Source organism: Muntiacus reevesi, chromosome 7 (assembly GCF_963930625.1).
Source record: "Muntiacus reevesi chromosome 7, mMunRee1.1, whole genome shotgun sequence".
Classification (NCBI taxonomy): Eukaryota; Metazoa; Chordata; class Mammalia; order Artiodactyla; family Cervidae; genus Muntiacus; species Muntiacus reevesi.
This window is the reverse complement of record NC_089255.1, coordinates 5,232,792-5,255,583: the sequence shown is the minus strand read 5'-3', so window position 1 is coordinate 5,255,583 and position 22,792 is coordinate 5,232,792. Positions and strand designations below refer to the sequence as shown.

Sequence of the window (22,792 nt, the reverse complement as noted above, 5' to 3'; positions counted from 1 at the left end):
GGTATCAACACACTCAATCAGCCAACATGCTTTCATCAAATAACTTAAGATTTCTCCTTTTGAAAAAATATTCTGAAAATACTGATAGGATATTCAAGTCCCGCTTCCATGTTACAAGTAAGACACAAATTTTTAATACAAACATTGTCAAGTATTACCAGATTTTGTTTTATTATTATTAAAACAGTAACAACAAAAAATGAGACTGGGTATGCAGTGTCGCGTCAATCCAAAAAGCAGTGCTGATCTAGAACTGGGGATGTGTAAGAGCCTAAGGGTAACTAACTATTGTGAAAGTGTGACTCTACGTTGCATGTCAAGACAAGCTCTCAGCTACAGAATTCTGAAAATCCTCACACTCTGTCTCCTAAGGCACCAGCAAAGGGGAAAGGGACTTTTAATTTGAGCGCAGAGTAGTGATGGAGGTGCTGGTACTCATAACCACCCCGGGGCTCACTCCTGGGTTACCAGGGGAGGAACCGAGATATCACAGCGGGAAGGTTGGAGAAGGCGGGCCCGTTCCACACAGCTCTGTGGCTTCAGAGAACATGAATCTTAAGTTATGTTTTTAAACACCGTTTCCCCCAGTCCTAAAATTCACCCAGGAAGCACAGGCTGGCTTAACCTTAAGCAAACAAGAGAAAACTGATCACCCTGCAGGGCTGCATCCTAGTCGGGAATGTCAAACGGCTGCTCGCTGATGACCTCCCCAGCCTCAGTGACGATGGCATCGTAGACCCAGCGGCGGTTGCAGCGGCACTCCGGCCCGCACTTGTTGGAGTTGCACTTGGGGCAGGGGTAGAAGCAGCCCAGGCAGTTCTTCTCCAGACAGTCGCACAGGTCCGCGTCGTTGCAGATGAGCCTGCCACTTTTGTCGTACTTCTTCACGACTCTGCAGAGGCAAAGAATGGCGCTAGCAATCTGCCTAAATGAGCTCCCTTTGTTCTGAAGAAGCAGAACCCTGAAGATGACCCAGGCGCCCTTCAGAACTTTAGAAGACAGTATGTCCTGGGAAATTCAGTCCATACATTCCCTGACCAATGCAGTCAGGCTGTCACTGGGAGCGATGCTCCATCCTTCCAGCATGCTGGGGGTGTGATAGCCAACCGAAGCCAATTGTGAGGAATAGCTGATTGAAAGCTACTGAAAGCTTCCTTCTACAAAATTTCACTTAGAAATATAACCATTCTTAATGGGATTTTTTTCTACTACATTCTTTTTTTTTTTTCCTTTCGTAAGAAGAAGCACTCCATATACCTAAAACTGGGCTTCACCTGGTGGCTCTGTGGTGAAGAATCTGCCTGCCAATGCAGGAGACACGGTTCCTTCTCTGATGCGGGAAGATTCCTCGTCATGGAACTAAAATGCTGTGCCACTGGTCTTGAGCCTTTGTTCTCAAGCCTGAGAGCTGCAACTACAGAGCCCAAGCACCACAACTAGAGAAAAGCCCACACAGCAACCAAGACCTAATGTAGCCCCAAGTAAATAAATACATCAAATAAAAATAGTGGTCCTTTTAAAAAAAAAAGGAGGAAGGAACTTCCCTGGTGGTCCAGTAGTTAAGAATCTGCCTGCCGGTGCAGGGGACACAGGTTTGATCCCTGGTCTAGAACTGAGATCCTACATACTGCGGGGCAACTCAGCCTGCCAGTCACAGCGCCTGAGGCCCGAGCACCGCAGCGCCTGCACTCCCAACGAGAGAAGGCACTGCCTGAGGGGCCCGGCCCTGCAGCGTGCTGTGACAGAGAAAGCCCACGTGCTGCAGCAAAGCCCCAGTGCAGCCGGAGATAAATAGATTTTAGAAAAAGAGAGAACGGAAAAAGCACTGTGTGAGCGCAATCACATTTCGAGTGACTCAAACACGTGTCAGAACTGCTAGTTACTGCACGGACATCACTGAGACAAGAACGGGCAAACCCAAGCCGCCTCTGCTAGCCACCACCTGAGGCCCTGGCTTTTGTACCTGTCTCACTGTCTTTCACCCAGTGTGGGGCAGGAAACGCGACGAGTGGAGGACACGAGAGATCGACCTCATGCTTCGCGGGACCCTTGATGCCTTCAGCCTCTACAACAAGTCCAGGAAGCAGAAGTCTTCCACCAGAACTCTGCCACCCTCTCAAAACCAAACCATTCTGAAACAAATCCTTCATACGGAGCTGCTTGAAAGCCCGAGAATGACAAAAGTCCCCATATAGGGCCTGCACACATGATTCCCAGCTCAAGTCAGACAGGCTGTGAAACTCTGACCTTCCGCACCCAGGGTCCCCAAGCATTACCTCCCCTCCCTGTTAGCGGAGAAGGTTAAGGGGCACTACACATTTGCCTGATCATCTCAATGTAGCAGGACAGCCTTCCAACGAGGACTTACACTGGAAGCATTTCATCTGAGGAATGAGAGCGCCTACACACAACAGGAAACGCAGGTGTCAGTAGCCAAGGAGATGGAAAATCTATTATGGGAACGACAAGGATGGGGAGCCACGCAGCCGGCAGAGCCCAGCTTAGCCTCTGAGCTCCCTGCGCCTTCACCCAAACACTTCCCACCACGACTCAGGCGTCAAGACGAGTCTTGGCTTCCTGCCCACTGATGCTATCTGCTCTAAGAGTCTAAGCTACTATATGCACAAAAGTTGTACAAGACACACTCACAGATCAATAAAACACATTTTCACGTGCCTACTGCCCAGCTTAATGAAGGGGTGTCGCGTCTTTGACATCTTCTTTATGCCCCACCCACTGCATCCCTCCACTTGGCCAAAAGGAATCTCATCTCCTTGTTTTACTTTTTGTGATGCCATATGCATCATTCAGACGCAACATTCAGAAAATTAAGATCATGGCATCCGGTCCCATCACCTCATGGCAAATAGATGGGGAAACAATGGGAACAGTGAGAGACTTTATTTTTTGGGGGCTCCAAAATCACTGCAGATGGTGACTGCAGCCATGAAATTAAAAGATGCTTGCTCCTTGGAAGAAAAGCTATGACCAACCTAGATGGCATATTAAAAAGTAGAGACACTACTTTGCCAACAAAGGTCCATCTAGTCAAGGCTATGGTTTTTCCAGTGATCATGTATGGACGTGAGAGTTGGACTATAAAGAAAGCTGAGTGCCAAAGAACTAATGCTTCTGAACTGTGGTGTTAGAGAAGACTCTTAAGAATCCCTTGGACTTCAAGGAGATCCAACCAGTCTATCCTACAGGAGATCAGTCCTGGGTGTTCACTGGAAGGACTGATGCTGAAGCTGAAACTCCAATACTTTGGTCACCTGATGTGAAGAACTGAGTCATTGGAAAAGACCCTGATGCTGGGAAGGATTGAGGGCAGGAGGAGAAGGGGACGACAGAGGATGAGATGGTTGAATGGCATCACCATCATCAATGGACATGAGTTTGAGCAAGCTCCAGGACTTGGTGATGGACAGGGAGGCCTGGCGTGCTGCGTTCCATGGGCTCACAAAGGGTCAGACACGACTGAGCGACTGAACTGACTGACTGACTGATGCCATATATATATGTATCTCCAAGCACACTGCATTTTCCCTTCTGTAATTTTCTTTTTGAATTCTATATCATGATTTGAGATTCATCCATGGTAGCGCATGTAGCTATATTCAAATATTTTTACATCTATATGTATTCCACTCTACCAGCCACTTATCTTTTCCATAATGAATAGGCATTTGGATTATTACTGCTTTATTTTCTTTGGTATTGCAGAGATGAGTTTGTTGAACATGTCTCCTGTTGTACATGTATGGGTTTTTCCAGGATATATACCCAGGAGTGAAGGTGTTAGGTCATAAGGTACATAGGCAATGCAAGCTGTTTTCAAATAGTGGTTGTCCTATTTTACACTTTTTCATGTCCCATGGCTTCATCAACAGTGATATCAGAAGACTAAACTCTTCACCCATCTGGGCAGTGCAGTACTTCCCACACAGTACTGATAAAGAAGCTTCAGCATCCTGAGTGTTCACTAGCCTGTGTATGTGTGTGCGTGCCTGTGTGTGTTGCTCAGTCCTGTCTGACTCTCTGCGACCCTATGGGCTGTAGCACAGCAGTCTCCTCTGCCACGGGAATTCTCCAGGCAAGAACACTGGAGAAGCCTTTCCCTTCTCCAGGGGATCTTCCCAACCCAGGGATCAAACCCAGATCTCCTGCATCGCAGGCAGACTCTTCACCAGCTGAGCCACCAGGGAAGCCCAAGAATACAGGAGTGGGTAGCCTATCCCTTCTCGAGGGGATCTTCCTGACCCAGGAATCGAACCAGGGTCTCCTGCATTGCAGGCGGATCCTTTACTGGCTGAGCTACCCAGAAAGCCGTTTCTTCTATGAAATAAATACCTATTCACTGGTTCATTTTTCTCTTAGGATGGTTATCTTTTCCTTCAGAAATAACTTCTCCTACCGTGTGATATCTCTCTCATTATTTTTAGGGTATCTGGCAAAGGGCATTAACTCTTAATTTTAATGTAGTCAAACATATCAATGTTTTTCTTTATGGTCTTCTTAAGTTATGCCTCTGATGTGCTAGCAATAATTGAATTTTTGATATTCTGTGCCCTTCTGATACTTGAATTCATTCCTATGGGTATATTATTTCTCCTGATTGAAAGGGACAGAGTAAAGGGACAAAGCAGGTGATTAAACTGTTAACTTCACTAGAGGACCATAAGTAAAGAAAGTATGGAAGACCCCTGTAAGTTAACGATCACTGAATTAGGCAGGCTGGCTTACCCACAAAGCCAAGCAGGCTTGCTTAGCAGCACCACCATCCAACAACAGCATAAAGAATAAAACAGGGTGGCAGGAGGCCCACATTCCGCCCAGGGAGCTCAGGAAGTTAATGACCCCTAGGACGTGCCCTCTGGATACGTGAAAAACAGTCATTTATGGAAAGAGGATATTTCCAAGTGAAAGGCCCTCACTGCACTGAGGCCTGAAATAATTGTTCCATAGTGTCATGACAGTCCTGGCTTGACCAAGTAGGGACAAGAAGACTCCCTGCCCAGCCTGGCGGAGGAGCTGATGAGACAGCTGAGAAAGAGGAAAAAGGCGGTCTTTCCCTCCTCCTCACTTTTCCTTTCCGGGCCTGGCACCCTCTCGCCTGCCCACAGCCCTTCCAAGCATCCTGTTCTAATGAATCACTTCTGATCCATCACTTTGCCTCTCCCTGAATTCTTCCTGCACTGAGACACAAAGGACCAGAGTTCCTGGGAGCCCCTGAGGCGCCCCCTAGAGGTTACATAGCGACATGTGCGCGCTAAGTCCCTTCAGTCACGTCCAGCTCTCTGCAGCCCTGTAGGCTGCAGCCCACCAGGCTCCTCTTTCCACAGGATTCTTCAGGCGAGAACACTGGAGTGGGCGGCCACGCCCTCCTCCAGGGGATCTTCCTGACTCAGGGACTGAACCCATGTCTCTTATGACTCCTGCACTGGCAGGCAGGTTCTCTACCAATAGACCTACCTGGGAAGCCCTTCATAATTATGTACCTTTCTTCATTTTAATTATCTTTCATACTATATCTAGTACTCCAGTGCAAGGAATTCTGAAGCATGTTTTTTAAAAATTGATGCCTAATTGGGGATTACAGTCTATTTCTTGAAATTGCTAACTTCCAGACATATGGGGTGATATTGTACTTTAGAAAATACATTTTTAGTATATGTGCTACTGAAGCAAGCACAGAAAATACATTTTTTAAATCATAAAAAACAGGCAACGTTTAATTACTTTGTCAAGGAGAACTCATGCATTTTATAATCCCACAGATCAAATATAATAAATCTTGATCTTACTTGGAGTTTACAGAAAAATACTCATTCATCTGTGACATTCGTGCTTTCTTTTTTTGCTGCCTTGTTTCAGGATTAAAGTCAGCTACCTGTGGTCCAGGATTTTGAAATGCCAAGCATTTTAACTGCCGCTCTATCTGTTGCTATGAAACAAATAAAATGTATTAGTAGTAAGAATCTGATAATTTTCTCTGTTTTACATTGCATCAGGATGAAGTTTCTGTAACTTTTACCATAATGGCATGACGGTTCAGCTCTTTACCTAGAGAAATAAACAGTTTAATCTGATTAGTTTCAAAAGATGATGTAAAATTTTTCATATGAGGTCATTCTTTCTGAATAAACAAATACATAGTGTAAAACTACATATAATTTAAAAATGAAAAACAAGGGGGAACAAAAGAATTTCCTTTAAACCTGGAAAACACCTCTTGACTTCACAAAACTGGTGGGGATGAAGTAAAAGACCTTCCCCCAGGCAAAGTGTCTCAGAACATAGTGAGAACACAGCACACAGAGCCCTCCATTCCCAAGCTCCAGCACAGGGGCACCCAACCTCTGGGATCTCACACCTGATGATCTGAAGTGAAGCTGATGTAATTAACAATAGGAGCACACAATAAATGTAATGCACTTGAATCATCCTGTAACCATCCCCTCCCCCCACCTCAGTCCATGGATAAACTGTCTTCCATGAAATGAGTCCCGAGTCCCCAAAGGGTAGGGGACTGCTGCTCTAGGGATGTCTCCAAGCTCACTGCCCTGGGGGTGTGGACCCCACCAGGGTATCGATGCAGAATACAGCCACCTGAGGGATCCTCTCTCAGTCAAAGCCAGTCTGCAGGAAGAAAACTCTTGCTTGAATGACTTTCTAGCGTGTTAGTGGAAATTTTCAAAATATCTGTTTGGGGACATTTATAATCTGAATTGGAGAAGGAAATGGCAACCCACCCTAGTATTCTTGCCTGGGAAACCCCAAGGACAGAGCCTGGCGGGTTACAGTGCATGGGTCACAAGAGTCAGGCACGACTGAGTGACTAACACAGACACGTAACTTGAAACTGAGGCTTCCCTGGCGGGCTCAGCGGGAACAGAATCTGCCTGCAATGAGGAAACGTGGGCTTAGTCCCTGGGTTGGGAAGATCCCCTGGAGAAGGGGACAGATACCTATTCCAGTATTCTTGCCTGCAGAATCCCATGGACAGAGGACCCTGGTGGGCTACAGTTCATGGATCGAAGTCAGACACGACTTACCGATTAAACAACAACAAACTGGAAAGGCAAGTAATAAAGATGCTTCAGTCAATCCTGAGAACTAATTTTGATCATGCAGCACACATATCAGGAAGGAAGACAATGAATGCTCTTTCAAAAGTTGCTAGAAGAAAGTAATCTGAGTTGCCCCAAAAAATTCAGGTTACGGCATATGTGAAATAGGACATTTCTAACCAAAGGGAAACTTTCAATGTAACAAATTAGTAACAGAACCTCAGGCTTTTTTTTAAAAACAGTCTAGTCACTCTAAAAGAATGTGCACATGTTTCTTTAAATTTCATTCTGGTTGGTGTGTATGGCTCTGTTTTACAGACAACCTGAGGAAACAATTCTGTATTTAGGTATAGGTGTGCAATAGACAGAGCTGAGCATCATCTACTATTTTCTCTGCAGCACAGCGAGGGACTAGGTGTCTCTGCTCAAACCCTGGCTCCGCCACTCTTACTGGGGTGCTTTAAGCACATTCCTACTTCTAAGACTCAGTTTCTTCCTTTGCAAAATGGATTAACAGTAGTATCTCGTGTTAAGGGTTAGATGTGTTAACATGGGCCAAGTTTTAGAGCCAGGATTAGCGTATCATGGGGGAAAAACACAATGATTTGTTAAATGAAAATACTTGATCATATTCTTTACAATTATTCTATTCCAAGGGTAGGACTTTATTGCACAGGACATTGGGAACTGAGAGGCATAGAGGAGACAGGTGAGATGAGACCACCCTGGCAGTGAGCAGGGTGTAGATGAGGGAGCAGAGCTCTTTCCCATGGAATCCTGATGCGGCCACCTTCCCACCCAAATCCAAAGCAACTCAGAGACTCCTCACATTGAGGACTCCCCAAACACCACAGCATCATAGTATCCATGTACCATACCAGTTGCTTCTGTCCGATCTTGCTGTTTTTCTCAGGAGAATTTTGACCTGCAGGTCTCTCTTTCTTGGAATTGTTTTTTCCTGATTGTTCACTCATTTCTGATCACTAAAGAGAAGTAATTGAAAAAAATAAATACACATTAAATCATACATTCCGAGTAACTTAACCCTGTGACTTTCCTGCTCTCTCCCTACATCTTACTCTCTTTCAAAGCCAGACTTACTGGAAAAACCATTGCTTTCCTGGCTCTTACTTTTTCTTTACCACTATCCTGCATCTGACTTCCTCAGAATGCTTTACTGACGTCTTCTCGGCCTGGTGTTCAATGAGCAAAGTACCTGTGAAGTTCTTAGCACTGAAGACCTCTCTGGAGCAGGTGACCCTGGGGCCATCCACTCCTGCTCAAGAGGACTAGAAATTCTTAGACCTGGGTTCTTCCCCCACTTACATTTACTTCCTTGAAAAACAGTAAGACGTGTTAATGTCATACACACATCTTCAGTAACTTTGTGAACATCTCTGCTCCCATGGTTTCATTATCACATCTTCCGAAATCATTGCCCAGGTTGCCTCCAAAAGCCCCAACTTCCTCATTCAAGTTTTCTGACAAATTTCTAACACAACTTGTGCTAAATGGAAGTAATCAGTTTTCCATACAACTCAGCTGCTTACATGCCTGTAATTTACTTTGAAATACTTCAATATACATACAAGTTGTCTCTGCAGGCACGTGTGTGTGTGTGCACACGCGCATCTTAGGTGAAGCTAACACACGGTGCCAATGATAAATGCACACTCTGAGCTTCTCTGCAGTGTTCTGCCAGAAAGGACCAGGCTCCAGAGACGGTACCGCCGCCTTGCTGGCTGCCGCCTCTCTCATCAACCACCCATGCTGGGAGCTGGGCGCTGTTTCCAACACAGGACCTGAGGGTTACGCTTAGTTATGACCAGTCCATCCGCACCCCCGCTCTGCCTGCCAACCGGAAGCTCCAACCCCACCGCCGCCTCTGCACGCTCCCCTGTCTGTGCCTCTAGAGTGGGCTGCCCGCTCTTCTGTGCCCTCTCCAGGTCCCAAAGTGGCTCAGAAGTCACGTTGACTTCTCTTTCCTTGAATCCCTGACACTGACTCTTCCTTCCACTCTCTATCAGGTAGTTGGTGTTGCTGTTTAGTCGCCAGTTCGTGTCTGACTCTTTGCAACCCCATGAACTGCAGCACGCCAGTTTTCCTTGTCCCTCACCATCTCCTGGAGTTTGCCCAAGTTCGTGCCCATTGAATCACTGATGCCATCCAACCATCTCATCCTCTGAGCCCTCTTCTTCTGCCTTCAATTCTTGCCCAGCATCAGGGTCTTTTCCAATGAATCAGGCAGAAGCTACCCCAAAGACAGCAGTTAATAGTAGTAACAGCAGTACTGACCCGGATGAGCGTAATGTTCACCTCAGTCTGACTAAACTTCCACCTTCTCTGACTCTGTGCCTTGACCTCCCTTTTCTTACATCCTTTCTTCAGAAAATGTGTCACTGTGAATTCTTTCTCTGCTCCACTGAGATGTAAATCTCCTCCCAGCCTCCTAAGGCTAGTTTCACAAGCCCAGAAGGTCTTTCTCAAGGACTATGAACTATCCCTTTGAAATGTTATCAGCCAGAAAGACCAGGAACCCATTCGTCAGTTTCTGAGAGAAGGTAGAAGCCTAACTCGCTCATTGGTGGAGTGGTGAGTGCCAGTTAGTAAACACAGGTGGCCTAATCACAGAGAAGAACATTTGCAAGCTTTGGAATTACTCAATATGCTCAACACATCCCATGGATCTCTCCCCTAAAATCCTCTAATATTTCACTCCCACCTTTATTTCAGTGGAGTTGAGTTCAGACTGAGTTCTGGCTTTCCTTCTCTATGATAGCATGGTATAAAATCTACTTGGCCTGTTTCATTTGGTCAGGTGCAGTTTTTGCTCTGACACTATCCCATGCAATTTCACATCTCATCAGCCAGACATTCCCTGGGAGCATTTCCCCAGCCATCTGGAGATAAAACCACACGGAACTATTTTAAAAATGATCAGTTCCTTGTCAGATGCCAGCCCTACTGGCGTGACCACTTGTGGAGGAAAATCGTGATGATCTGCAATAATTAATAAGTTCCCCAGATGAATCCTTATCCTTAGGAAATTACAGGCGATGTTAGGATAGGCATAATTTTCTCCACTCAGTTTTGCCATCTCATCCTAAAATGACTGCCCACAATTTCTTCCTACCCTAAATTTACACAGAACATTGTGGTCATGCTGATATTCTTAAGTCAGAAATGTCTTTATCTGATTCCTATGAAGACTTCAGTGACTCCCCTCTGCCAATAACATCCCACATCCCTGGCGTATCAAATGAAGGTCCATCGAAATGAACTCTGGCGACCTATCTAGGCTCACCTCCCCACATTCCTTTCCTTGCACCAAAGCTAGTGAGCTACCCACGCCTGTTACCACCCCTCCCATCTCTTATCTAAATCTAGCCTTCCCCTTGGAACTCTGGTTTATCTCTTTACTCCAAGAAGCCTCCCCATCACTCTCATCCTCAAAGAATCCTTTCTTTCTTGGGTTCAGTTTGAAGCTTCCTCTAGAAAATTGCCCCCAGAGGGATCCTAAACCTTCTAGCTTCTTCATGTAACAAATTTTCTTCCACATGGGAATAGACATGACTTAATGATCATCTTTGCAAGCAAGAACATCATTTGAAAGAGAATTCATTTAACTGCATTGGGAGAAATGAATACTTTAATGCAAATCCTTGACCCAACATGCCTTCAAGTCCTTCATGAAATGTAGTTCTCCACAAATAGATTAGATTAGGCAAAACTTACTCCTTCCTACTCTGAATAAAGCAAACGTAATTTTTAGTAGAATTCCACCAGGTCCTAAAAATGTAACTGGATTTTATTAGGAGTCCAAAATATCTGTCCCAGGAAAAGTAATAAAATGGTTCAGAACTCCACGTATTCCCCTGCTTGGCATTTCCCATGCAGGGGTTCCTAACCAGAGAAAGAAAGCAGGGGGCCCTTGAACTTGGATGAATAAAGAATACATATTTATTTTCACTCGTCTTTAACTGAAATTCTGATATTTCCTTTTATTATAAGGCAACCAACAAACCACAGCAGTGTCAGTCATACTTTTGACAGAAGTTTTTATTACTCATTTGAGGATATGCCAAAATGTTATTGAGACTCATCATCCCTTCAAAATGATGGTAGATCTGATTTGATGCATTAATAATAAGACATATGCATGATAAGTCACCTGAGTCTTGTCCAATTCTTTGTGACCCCATGGACTGTAGCCCACCAGGTTCCTCTGTCCACGGGATTCTCCAGGCAAGAATACTGGAGTGGGTTGCCATGCCCTCCTCCTGGGGATCTTTCCAAACCAGAGATCGAACCTATGTCTCCTGCATTGCCAGGAGGGTTCTTTACCACTAGCACCACCTGGGTAGCCCCAATAGAACATATATCACCAACATAAATTGTTTTTTAACATTTTGGCAAGTGTATTTCAATATAATTGGTTTTCTTTATAACCTTATAGATTTTTTTCTGTATGATTAAAACCATCATTCTGGACAAAAAAAAAGACAAGAAACAAAAAACATTCTGAGAAATGGTCCATAGATACAACAGCTGGCCAAAGGCATGCACGACACAAATGAGATTAATATTAAGAATACTGGAGTGGGTTGCTATTTTCTTTTTCAGGGGATCTTCCTGACTCAGGGACTGAACCCATGTCTTCTGCATCTTTAATGAAAGGTAGATTCTTTACCACTTAGCCACCTGGGAAGCCCAGTACACAGCTAGTACTCAATAAATATCTCATAAATATCATGCTAATAATGCTAATTGTTAGGCTCCTACTATGTTCCCCACACTTTGTTAACCAGCGCTCTGCATATATTACTTCATTTCACTCCACTACTGCACTCTGAGCTAGACACTGCTGTCCCTGTTTACAGATGAGGAAACTAAGGCCCAGAAAGACCACGTCGGCCACATGGGCTTAACATGCAGGTTTGTCCGACCTCCTAAACTGAGCACTTTTCAGAAAGTTACACTGCTTCAGGCTTTGTTTTTATGATGACCACAGTGTATCACTTAGGGATGGGATGAGTCACATGGAGCCTTTTCAATGAAAGCTGGACAAGGAAGATGCTTTTAGATCAACTCAAGTTCACCTCCTCCTCGCTCTCTGTCCCAGCATACACCTCCAAGATGTGCTGGAAAAGGGTTCCCATCTCAGACACATGAGCCATAACTGACCTCAGGATTGGATTCAGAAGTCAGCTGAAAAGAAGAAAGTTACATACAGGTAAGATTACTCTTAAAAATCCTTTCAGAAAATGCTGACTGGGAAGAGCCCTGGACAGACAGACTTTTCTTCAGTTTCTCAGGTTAGGAATCAGATGAATAGTTGACTTATACATACAGGTGGCACCAGTGGTAAAGAATCTGCCTGCCAATGCAGGAACAACAGACCTGGGTCTGATCCCTGGGTCGGGAAGAACCCCTGAGGAGGAAATGGCAACCCACTCCAGTATTCTTTCCTGGGGAATCCCATGGACAGAGGAGCCTGGTGGGCTACAGTCCATGGGGTCGCAGAGCCGGACACGACTGAGCACACACACGCTACTACTACTGTGCGTACATAGGAGCCAGCATGACCATTATGTTCCCCTTTAAACTCCAGATCCTTGCACCCTGGCAAGGTCCCCACTCTGCAGGCCTCCAGAACTAGGTCACCCCAGAAACAGCACCGGGCCCTGAGCCCCACATTTCTGCTCGTTCTCAGGCACCCGTCATCGAGGGCAATGCAGTGAAATGACTCACACCATAAGCATTTAACTCTCCCTTCGGGTTGCCCCCAGCACGGTGTGGTTGAAGTCAGCTGATGGTATCTTGCACAAGGTAAAGTGCTTTTAACACTTTTATCCCTGAGGATATTTTCAAATTTTCAAGGGAGGAAAAGTCTTCAGTTTAAGCTCTAGCTCAAAAGTTGGTCTCCACTTTTATTCAGTAGCAAATAAAGGGGTTTATTCAGAGACGCTCTCAGTAGACACCCCTCAGAAAGCATTTAGAAAACACACACACACTTTCATTCAATGCCCCTGAAGAAAAGAGTCAAGTTATCTTAATCTCACTCTGTCTCTAGCCTCAAGTTTCCATTCTTGGTGAAAATGACAGATCACTGAGATAATTGACAGGTGAGCAAATCCCACCAGGGACATATTTGGGAAAAGAAACAACTTTGGTGCTGATGATCAATTTAGGCCATTCCCTTGCTGCTCCTTTCTGGCTGACTCATTGTATTCAAAGCCACTAAATCACTCGATATCTCCAACAAAATCTCAATCGCCCTTTGTCCATAAGAATTAAAAGTTCTGATCCAAGTTTTTGACAGCGTTTTTAGGTAAACAATGTTAATGCTTTAGAACATCTTTATGTGCAATGTACAAAGATTCCTAGGAACATTTTTATTGCTAGATTTGCCACACACACACACATGCAAAATGGCCCAGCATAAACAATGTAAAAACAGCTAACATAAAGTAATTTGAAATGCACTCAGAAGAGAATTTGATAAGCTGGGCAACCATACTGTTGCTTTTATTCTGTTTTTTGTTAGTGCCAGGAAGGCTGCAGCATTCTGTGCCCAGTCTGAATGAAACCAAAGCCCCTGAAGGGCTCACACCTCACTCATTACCTGGATCTCTTGAGTTATACATTTAAACTCCTCCTTAGATTTTAAGGATTATAAAAAAAAAAAGAAAAAAAGACGTCTGCCTGATGACTCTGCCCCATCAACGGAAAGCAAAGAAAGAAGAAAACTGGTTTATGAGAACAGTAGCCTGGGCCATTTCAGCCTTATGCTGCTAAATATACATTCAAATGCGTCCTGGTAAATATACTTCAGAAGCACTCATCCCAAATTTCAAGTGTGGAGGTCCTTTTCCTAAGGCCCTTGTACATTCATTTCTTAGTTTTCATTTTTGTTTTACGACACTGCAAAAAAAGCACCCCAATTTTCTTCTGCTCTTACCTACACGACATTGACTGTGGCAATATCTATTCAAAATCAACATCCTGTGGCTTGCTTTTGCCTCTCCTCTCTCTACCAGCCTCAGAGGGACTCAAGAGCATCATTTGAAAAGGAGGGTCTTTCCAGTGATGATTTTCACAATGTTGTGAGTGCCTACTTCTCAATGAGAGTTGCCTTGCCAAGCTCAAGCAGTGGGAAAGAAAAAGCACACATACCTTTATGCCTGGATGATAAGAAGAGAAGAAGAACGGACAAAGAGAACTGGGCTGCCCTGTCTCCTTTGTTTTGCTGAGAAACCACAGAACCCTCTGGGGGAAAAGTCAGAAGGCCCCTAAGGTACTCCTACAATTTAACGCTTTGTCAGAGTGGCTGAGAGGAGGAGAGGTGGAAAAACGGAACAGGTGGAGGGTGGGTCTAATTGTTACCTATCTCTTCCACCAGGAGTCTATCTAAAATCATGTAAAATCAGGCAAAGATCATTTCATTTGCTCACCCATCTTCATTCGCAATAAGCAATGAATCTAGAATTCACAATTTAACTCTACTGCTCAATGTTATATCTCGACTTCAGATATTCAACTAACGTTAACAGTAAGTTGGTTCCTAGCTGTTTTTATATTTCAGTGTAAACAGTCCAATATATATATATTATAGATACATATATGAAGTAAAGGCTTCCCTGATGTCTCAGACCATCAAAGAATCTGCCTGCAATGCAGGAGACCCAGGTTCCATTCCTGGGTGGGGAAGATCCCCTGGAGAAGGAAATGGCTACCCACACCAGTATTCTTGCCTGGAGAACTCCATGGACAGAGGAGCCTGGTGGGCTACAGTCCATGGGATTGCAGAGTTGGAGTATGACTGAGTGACTAACACACAACACACACACACAGTAATCTTGCAAAGAACAAAGAAAGGCAACAAAACTGTCAGTTACAAGAGCTTCCAACCCAGGGATACAAGACCTAAAGATGGTGCCAGAATTAAGTGTATTTGACCTGAAATTTTATATCCATTAAGTAACTGTTATATTCTTGAGATTACACAGTAAGTATTGCATATAAACATATATATGTTTATATACACATTTAAGCTAAAAACCATTTAGAAAAAGCTTGTTGTCTCAGAGGAAAACTAAACCACGTTTCTAAGCTGTGCCTAAGACATACAGTAACCTCTAAATTACAGTCCTCTAATCATTCTCCTGTCACCAGGACTCAGATGTTGTGATTTGAGTCATTAAACCACTTTCCAGAGAGATTAACACCCACCTCATTCATTTCTGAATTATATGGTAAAAACCATCATTTCACTCCTAATAACTTTTGTCACAAAACAAGGAAAAAGGAAACAAAATCTTAGTTATAAGAGCTTGCAATCCCTTTGGCAGTGATGTAAAACCTTAAGGAGGTACCAGAATTAAGTATGTTTGACCTGAATTTTATAACCATAAGGCAAAGACTGTATTTTTGAGATTACATAGTAAATTTTGCCCATAAAAAATACGTCATCTTGTCATGTAAGAACTGCCAATTCCATCTTGCCAGTTAAGGATTAACAATCCTCAAATCAGGTAGAAATCGTACCAGGTTTTTTCACAGACAATAACACATTACAAAAATGCATCTTTGGCCAATGTTTGGCTTTGTTCTTATATGCATGACAGGAGAATGTACTCTTCAATGATCTGACCACACAAGACGCTACAGTAAAAACAAACATACATCAAGGGCCAGATACAAGGCATTATCCTCTAAATCTGAAGGAAAATCCTCTAAAGGATACGAATTGTAATCAACCAAGAAAAGTCCCAACTGAAAATCTTTTTTAAAAATTTAAGTGCTAAGAAATGTGTGTCACAAGTTCAAAAGTTACTGCTTCCTCTTATTTCTTCAATTTGAAAAAGAATATAAATTATACAAAATAATTTTCCTGTATTATTTTCAAGTTTCTCAAGCAAAATCTAATGATTTCTTTAATAGCAGAGGGAACTATATATCTTACAATAGCTTATAAAGAAAACGAATCTGAAAAAGAATATATATTTATGTGCATAATTGAATCACTGTGCACTTGAATTAACACAACACTGTAAATTACCCACACCTCAATAAAAAAAGGGGGGGGAGAGGCCTGCTTAAAAAAATCTAAAGCGTTGCAAATTAATCATGTAACTAGCAAAGCTTCACAGGAACTTTACATCATTTTTTAAGAAGATAACAGTATGATTTTTAAAATGAAAGATAGTATTTTGTAAAGTTAATTATACCTTGCTAAAGTTCCTAGTCCTGAATATATTGCACTTTGACATGACTTTGACTAAGAAAATAATTTTCTCTCTTCAGATGTTCTCAGGTTTTTTTAGAGCTTCAGTGGAGGTAATTTAAAATTGGCTGCTTTTTTAAAATTAAGAATTCACACTGTTAAACATTCCTCAGTTACCTGTTAATTCTTGGAGTGTAAAATCCTTTATATTCATAAGTTATATTCATTTGTCAGTGTGTAGCTATCTGAATACGAACTTGTGACATAAACTGTATAGTTAACCCTTGAACAATATGGGTTTGAACTGCACAGGTCTACTTATACAGGAATTTTTTTTCCAATGCCATAATACTACATGATCCATGGACTTTCCAGGTGATGCTAGTGGTAAAGAACCTGACTGCCAATGCAGCAGATTTAAGAAATGAGGGTTCAATCCCTAGGTTGGGAAGATCCTCTGAAGAAGGACACGGCAACCCACTCCAGTATTCTTGCCTGGAGAATCCCATGGACAAAGGAGTCTGATGGGCTTCAGCTCATAGGGTCACAATGAGTCGGACACAACTGAAGTGACTTAGAACACAGGCACACACATGATTCACGGATAGCTAAATCTGCTGAAGGTTGAATCCATGGATTCTGAGAAACCTTGGACACAGAGGAATTCTGGATATGCAAGTCTGGCTACAAATTATGATCAGAACTTTGCCATTGTAGAGGGTCAGCAGTTCAACCCCCACATTGTTCAAGAGTTCAACTGTTACTTTAAAAATAACACCACTCATAAACTTATTTACTGTAGTATTTCTTAAACTGGGAAATATTGGAATGCCCATACATACAGGAGTGGTTGAACAAAGTATGATGTAGCCACACGTACTATGAACATAGATGACTATGCAGCTGTGAAAAATAATGAGGAAGATTTTTATGACATATTTCCAGAATATTCTATTAACTGAAAATAACATAGCACAAATGAGTATTTATCCTTCATGTAAGAAAGTATACTACCTTCATGTGAGAAAGAAGGGGATATAAGAAAATTTGTTACTTGCAGCCAATTAATTTTAATAAACCCAATGTGATGTAGCATGTGGCTTATAAAGTAATTAAACAGTCACTGATTTTGAGAGTCAGGAGCATTGAGGAAGGGGCTGCAGTACGAAACTCTCTCGTTTAACTTCCTAAATGCACTAGAATCCTTCTCAGCAGCTACGGAAAAGGCTCTCAGTGGGTTTATCTAAGCCTCTACTAGAAGGATCCCAGTAAGATGAATCCTTACTGTCTGGTACTATTATATTATTACAGGTTATTGTTTGATTAAGATACTGTTCTGTTGTGAAACTCTTAGGAGTCGTACTTTTGAAAGGACAGACTTCCCAGTGGGAATCACCATGAAGGTTCAGACGTGAACAAAGCTGATAACCTGAACTAGGACCAGTGGCTTGATCACTGGAGGAGCTCACTGGGATCTATTATGACTCCTCTTTGAATCATTCACTTAGCAAGCATTGATTAAATACCTTACTGGCGAGGCACCCTGTGAAAGATAAAAAGACAAATAAGACATGATTCATCTCTTTAAAAGAGTCCTATCTCTGATTTGATCTCTCATTTCAAAGAGGAAAGTTTCCGAACTTTTTTTTTTATTCCATGGAGAAATTTGTTCATGTTTTCTTCTTCTGTATGGTGTATTTGTTCTGCTGTGTGTTCTTCACCAGTTATTTGGTTTTTTTCCCCAGTGCCTTTGCAGAGGCCCCACTCTAATCATTTCTGATTATCTCTGCTCATAGCATGGAAGCCATTCTTTCTGGCTTCGCATGTGCTCTTGGCTTGCAAGTCCTCCGACTTGGAATGTCCCTGGTCCTTTTACTGATCGAGACCAGTAACTGCACGACTGACTGCCACCCTGTCTCCCCATCCTGCCACTCCAACAGCAACCATCGCTTCTGTGCATCTCCACACTCTGCCCCATCTTCCTGGTCGCTCAGGTGCCAAGGACGTACTGTAAGTCTATGGAAGGGAAGGGCTTCCAGGTTCCCCCAGGGTCTGCTACTTGGTATCGGAAGGCTCTGCATACTGTCAAGGCTCCATGGGTGCTGCGTGCTCAGTCGCTTCAGTCATGTCTGACTTTGTGCCCCCATGGACTGTAGCCCTCCAGGCTCCTCTGTCCATGGCTTTTCCAGGCAAGAATACTGGAGTGGGTTGCCATTTCCTTCTCCAGGGGATCTTGCTGACCCAGGGATCGAACCCAGGTCTCCTGCACTGCAGGCGGATTCTTTACTCCTGAGCCACTGGGGAAGCCAGATCCACAGAACCATATATTTGCCCTCATATTTCTTTCACAATTGGGTCCAAAGTTTATTTAGCAGTAATTAGTCACGGGATGTGATTCCTAAGTTCATTAAATAAGGCATTTTCATCTCTGTTTCATACTCCACACAGTTACCAGGCCAGCTTGGGGCCCTAGCCTGGTTTTTCTGCCTTCAATCCTTCCTGCTATCTCCACACATGACTACCATGGTCATCCTCCGAAAATCGCCTTACACTGTGTCACCTTCCTTCTCCAACACGATGGTGAAATTTTGTGAACCTCAGCCTTTGTTACATGACCTAAGTCTGCTTTCCCAGCCTCACGGTCACTGCATCCTTCCGTTAACCTGTTACTAGATGTCACTGATCCTTTCTGCAGTCCTATTGGGCAATTAGAGTCAGCACCCTGCTTCTATGTTTCCAAGCTTGTGTTGTAGCTATTGTTTGTTGCTAAGTTGAGTTCGACTCTTTGTGACCCTATGGACTATAACTTGCCAGGTTCCTCTGTCCATGGGATTCTCCAGGCAAGAATACTGGAGTGGGTTGCCATCTCCTTACGGGATCTTCCAGATCCAAGGATCGAACCTGGGTCTTCTGCACTGGCAGGCAGATTCATTATCACTGACCTACCAAGGAAGCCCTGTGTTATAGTTAGTTGTCTATATACTGGTCTTTGGTACTGGACTTATTTCAAAGCAACAGATTTCTTCATTTATTGTCCTTTTTAACACACTGACAGATTTAATTTAAAAAACCAAACTCTATTGAATCTGCTAGCATAATATTCTAAATTATATATCAAAAAGGCTAAAAAAAGAATTAACAAAAATACATGAAAACATTCAAACAAAAAACATAGAGTTGATAATTTTAATTTCAAACTTCAAGATGAAAAGAATTAGGAAGGACAAAAGAGCGTCATTTTTTATATTTATAAAAGATATATAGCCCCAATATAGCTATGATGATAACAGAGCCTTATGTACATAAATAACATAATACTGATATAACACAAAGGCTGTTGGGAGTGAGGAGAGAGGGAGATTTCTCCAGCTCTGGAGCATGTGTCACAGCCACGTGCACACGGGGCTCAGTGCCTGATCACTGACAGAAGGGAGCAGGCCCACCCTGGACCAGTAACCCAGGGAGCTGCTTCCCGGGAGTCCAAGCAGTAAGACGCTCTCCGCAGGGTCTGACCCACACCCCACCTGGACTGCCTCCCACACTGCCACATAAGTCCGAAGGTAAGATCCCTGTGTCGTGTAACTTGCACAGCAAACCTTAAGGTTCACACACAACAGAACCCAAGGGCACTCCCACCCCGTGAATCTCATATCTGCAAAGTGCCTTCTCCTTTTACTACAGCCGCAACCCAAATGAGCAGAGTACGGATCTCAAACTTAATTTTTTTCTTATTTAAAACAGAAACAGACTCACAGACATAGAAAAACAACTTATGGTTACCAAAAGGGAAGTGGGAGGGATAACTTGGGAATGTAGGATTAACAGATACATACTACTGTACAGAAAACAAGATGAACACATACCTACTGTAGAACAGAGAGAACTATTTCAGAAGCTTGTAATTGTAATGGAAAGGAATCTGAAAAACAATAATATGTGTGTGTATATGTAAATGAACTAACAGAGCACTGTAAACCAACTATACTTCAATAAAAACAAAACCCCTGAAAACACAAATCAAACCTAATCATGACATATTCATGCGTTGTGTGTCCTTAGTCATGTCCAACTCTTTGTGAGCCCATGGACTGTAGCCCATCTAAGCTCCTCTTTCCATGGAATTTTCCCAGTAAGAATACTAGAGCTGGAGTGGGTTGCCATTTCCTACTCCAGGAACATATTCTTATGTGTATTAAAAAAAAAAAAAACAAAGCTAGATATTAGTAGTAGTTATCTCTGGATCTTTGTTTTATGCTAGATTATTTCCTACACTTACCCACTTCCTGTAATAAACATGCTTTTTACAATTTTTTAAAGTATTAATAAAGAAAAAAAAAATAAAGATTTCAAAAAACACTTCTGAGAATAAATGTTCTCTTGTAGCGTGGAAAATATGTCCAGCAGATGGCGCAAAACCTTAATCCAGAATTAAAAGAGATTAATAAAAACTGATAACCCTACTGCTTCAGGAATGCACATGTGGAGGGGATGTTTCTTGGTGACCACAAATCAGTCACCGTGCACACTGGCTCTAGAAGTTTTGTGTTCCTCGAATGGAATCTGTTTGACCTCTTCTACAGCCAAAGGTGAGTCATTTCAGAGGAAAGACGACTATAGACGGGGCGTATGGAACTTCCAGAGGCTGCAACACAACATGATTTATAGAGTGTCAACGTGATGTCACACCTGCAAAGGGTTTTGCAGGTTGTAGAGTCCATCAGTTTTCACACATTGTTTTTTAGATTCTTCTCAGAGTAAGGAAATGGCAGCCCACTCCAGTATTCTTGCCTGGAAAATCCCATGGACTGAGGATCCTGGTAGGCTACAGTCCATGGGGTCACAAAGAGTCGGACACAACTGAGCAACTTCAGTTCTCAGAGTAAACCCCAATATATTGAGCCAATAAAACTCCAGGTATTCTAGCTGAAGTGAGGGTTAGGGACAAGAGCCATCCTGAGCCTACTCTTTGTCCAAGTCTCCCCACCCCTATACCCATAGCTGGCACAATCAAGAATTGGCTATACTAATCAACAGCTATACAGTCCATAAAATACTTCTAAGAAGCCCTAGAGAAACCCCCTAAGAGCAGTGCCATACTTTCACTTTACTACTCTCCTCCTCCTCAGAGGAGAGTTTCCAGTTTGAAATGGAAACATGCATAAAAACCAAAAAAAGTCACTCATTGCTTTTAAAAGAAAAAATCAGTAAGGACATTCAAAATGCATCAATAAATTCAATACTCATACATTCCACACATTTGACATCTGCAATTAAAATTTATGTTGAATTAAATTAACTTTGGATTCACTTAAATCCTTTTTATGATTTATGATTTAAAATCCTTTTCAATCCTTTCCATGGTTTATGCAGACTACAGGAAGTCAGCATTTCAGCTATAGCAAGCTTTTGTGAGAAATATAACCATATTCTTGGATAAGCACATTCATTTGTATCAATAAAGTTTACTTGTATCAATATTCTTAAACTGTACTCTCTGTACCATCTATATTGCAAAATGCAATTATAAACCATAATAAATAATGATTTAACAGCAAGAAACGAGTTTTTTTTTTTTAGAACTCTTTGAATGCCATAAAAATCTGACTAGATAATGTTTACAAAGTAGAAGTAACAACCTATTTAAATGCATTCGCCTAAAGTTTCAACACAAGTCTAAATTTAGCTTTAAGGGATTATTTTTAGAAAGTTTTCCTTTGTTTTGAACAACGTATCTACCTGAAGCACCGCCTGTTATTTCTAAGAGTTGCCTGGCTGGTTAGCTGGACTTAGTTGCTCAATCTTATCCTCTTTGTGACCCCATGGTCTGTAGTCCACCAGGCTCCTCTCTCTCCATGGGGATTTTCCAGGCAAGAACACTGGAGTGGGTTGTCATTCCCTCCTCCAGGGGATCTTCCCAACCCAGGTCTCCCGCACTGCAGGTGGATTCTTGGCCACCTGAGCCAAGCTGTCTGATTTATGGCAAGGTTGTGGATTAGGGCTTCCCAGGTTGCGCTAGTGGTCAAGAACTCCCATGCCAATGCAGGAGACATAAGAGGCACAGGTTTGACATCTGGTTAGGGAAGACCCCTTGGAGGGTGGCATGGATTAAAAGGTTTCACCTGTGGCTTCTCAGCATATTAACCATGTTCCAAGCAGACAGTCGGGGGTTTCCCCGATACCTCAGCTGGTAAAGAATCCGCCCACGATGCGGGAGACCTGGGTTCGATCCCTGGGTTGAGAAGATGCCTTGGAGAAGGGAAAGGCTACCCATTCCAGAATTCTGGCCTGGAGAAGTCCATGAACTCGGGTCGCTGAGTTGACACGATTCAGCGACTTTCACTTTCAAGCGGACGGTCAAAACAAAAATACCGAAGTAAACGGGGTTTGGCAGTAAATGAGCTGGTCTTAAATTCTCACTTCTGGGGAGGGCAGCTTCGCCGACAGAAAGGGCAGCCACAGCGTCGGCCAGTCTGGAGTGGTCAGGAAAGCAAGGCCG

The 22,792-nt window shown here is 43.0% G+C and overlaps 1 protein-coding gene across 1 annotated transcript; it reads right to left on the bottom strand.

Annotated features, from left to right (window-relative positions):
* Nucleotides 1-179: 179 nt before the first annotated feature.
* On the bottom strand, nt 180-22,792 carry ARL14EPL (ADP ribosylation factor like GTPase 14 effector protein like). The gene is made up of 4 exons (XM_065941753.1): nt 22,714-22,792; nt 7,949-8,053; nt 5,805-5,944; nt 180-892 (listed from the first exon to the last, which is right to left on the bottom strand). Exons 2-4 carry the CDS (start codon nt 8,042-8,044, stop codon nt 670-672), a joined length of 459 nt encoding a protein of 152 aa, XP_065797825.1. The 5' UTR covers nt 8,045-8,053; nt 22,714-22,792; the 3' UTR covers nt 180-669.